Below are 1,344 nucleotides of genomic sequence, written 5' to 3' on the forward strand. Positions count from 1 at the left end.
TCCAGAGAAGAAACTGTCCCTCGTAGGGATTGGTGATGTGCTCAGGCTCAGTCAGGCTGGTAGGAAGTGTCGGGGCTGGTACTGGGTGCCTCACTCAGAGCATGCCGCCTCCCCCCACTCTCTACTTGGTCTAGAAAGCAGTCTCCAGGATATAAGATCTCTAAGAGCCCTGAGTTGGGTTCCCTGATACCTTCAAAGGGTAATTGGGGAATTCTATGGTAATTTACCGCTCATATAGGCAAAAAAAAGAAAAAAAAATCAGATTTGGCTTTGTAGAGCTTTACTGTATTTAATCACATGCAAATAAGTGATGATTGTGAATATATATTATGCACACTATGTAGATTTTTGTGATGAGTTTTAAAAGTCAGAACCCAGTGAAGCCTATTTTATATCAGTAATGCTTAATTTCAGCATAGGGGCTTGGGATTTAGCTCAGCAGTAGAATACTTGCCTAACAAGCTGGAACCCTGGGTTCAGTCGTCGGCACTAAAAACAAAAAATAAACCTACCCTTAATGTCAGCCTGGAACTGGGGAGATAACTCAGTAGAATAAGTGCTTGCCTTGCAAGTGTAAGGGTCTGAGTTCAATCCCTGGTTCTGAAAAAAAAAAGAAAAAAAAAATTAATAATCATAATAACTTCAGCCTAATCTCAAAAGTATTTTACTAAGTTGTGGTAACATAAAATAATCTATTCTTTGAAATCATTTATTTATTAAGCAAACATTGTGTACCAAGCGCTGTTGTAATCTCCATATGTACAGTAATTTGTTGGTGTTTTTTTTTTTTTTTTTTTTTTTGTGGAACCAGGGATTAAACTCAGGCCCTTGCGCTTGCCAGGGAAGCGCTTATTCTACTGAGCCATCTCCCCGGCACCCCCTGTACAGTGATTTGTGCCCTAGTGTAATTTACATTCATATACGGATTAGAGACTTAAATCAGGAGGACAGGTGCCACAGACGGGTGTATGTGTGGTGGGAATGGGGGTCCAACAGGTAGGGAGAGACTGGCAGTGCACAAGAGGGGAGCCTAAGCTAGGTTTGGTAGCATTGCTACAGTGCTGAAGGGCGTGTGTGTGTGTGTGTGTGTGTGTGTGTGTGTGTGTGTTTAGGGCAGGGTCTCACTATGTAGATCGGACTCATGATTATCCTGTTTTCAGTATCCCAAGTGCTGGGATTACAGTTGGGCATTCTCAGTCGCCATCTCAGCATGTCCTGGGGACCGGCACAGCACACCTGGGATTGAATCCAGGCTGCTGCGCTCTGCCTGAGCAGTTGCTGTAGTCCGCGAGCTATCAGGCTGGCCCCATGGGCTGATATTTAGGCCTTTGCATTTTTGGTTTA

At 43.7% G+C, this 1,344-nt stretch overlaps 1 protein-coding gene across 1 annotated transcript in view; it reads left to right on the top strand.

The window, feature by feature from the left end:
* The first annotated feature begins 968 nt into the window (after positions 1 to 968).
* Med17 (mediator complex subunit 17) overlaps positions 969 to 1,344 on the top strand; it is a 17,484-nt gene continuing 17,108 nt past the window's right edge. The window contains exon 1 of the mRNA XM_023704974.1: positions 969 to 996. Within this exon, the coding sequence (XP_023560742.1) occupies positions 969 to 996 (28 nt within the window). The remainder of the gene's footprint in view (positions 997 to 1,344) is intronic.

This window comes from Octodon degus, unplaced genomic scaffold (assembly GCF_000260255.1).
Source record: "Octodon degus isolate 3935 unplaced genomic scaffold, OctDeg1.0 scaffold00209, whole genome shotgun sequence".
Taxonomy (NCBI): Eukaryota; Metazoa; Chordata; class Mammalia; order Rodentia; family Octodontidae; genus Octodon; species Octodon degus.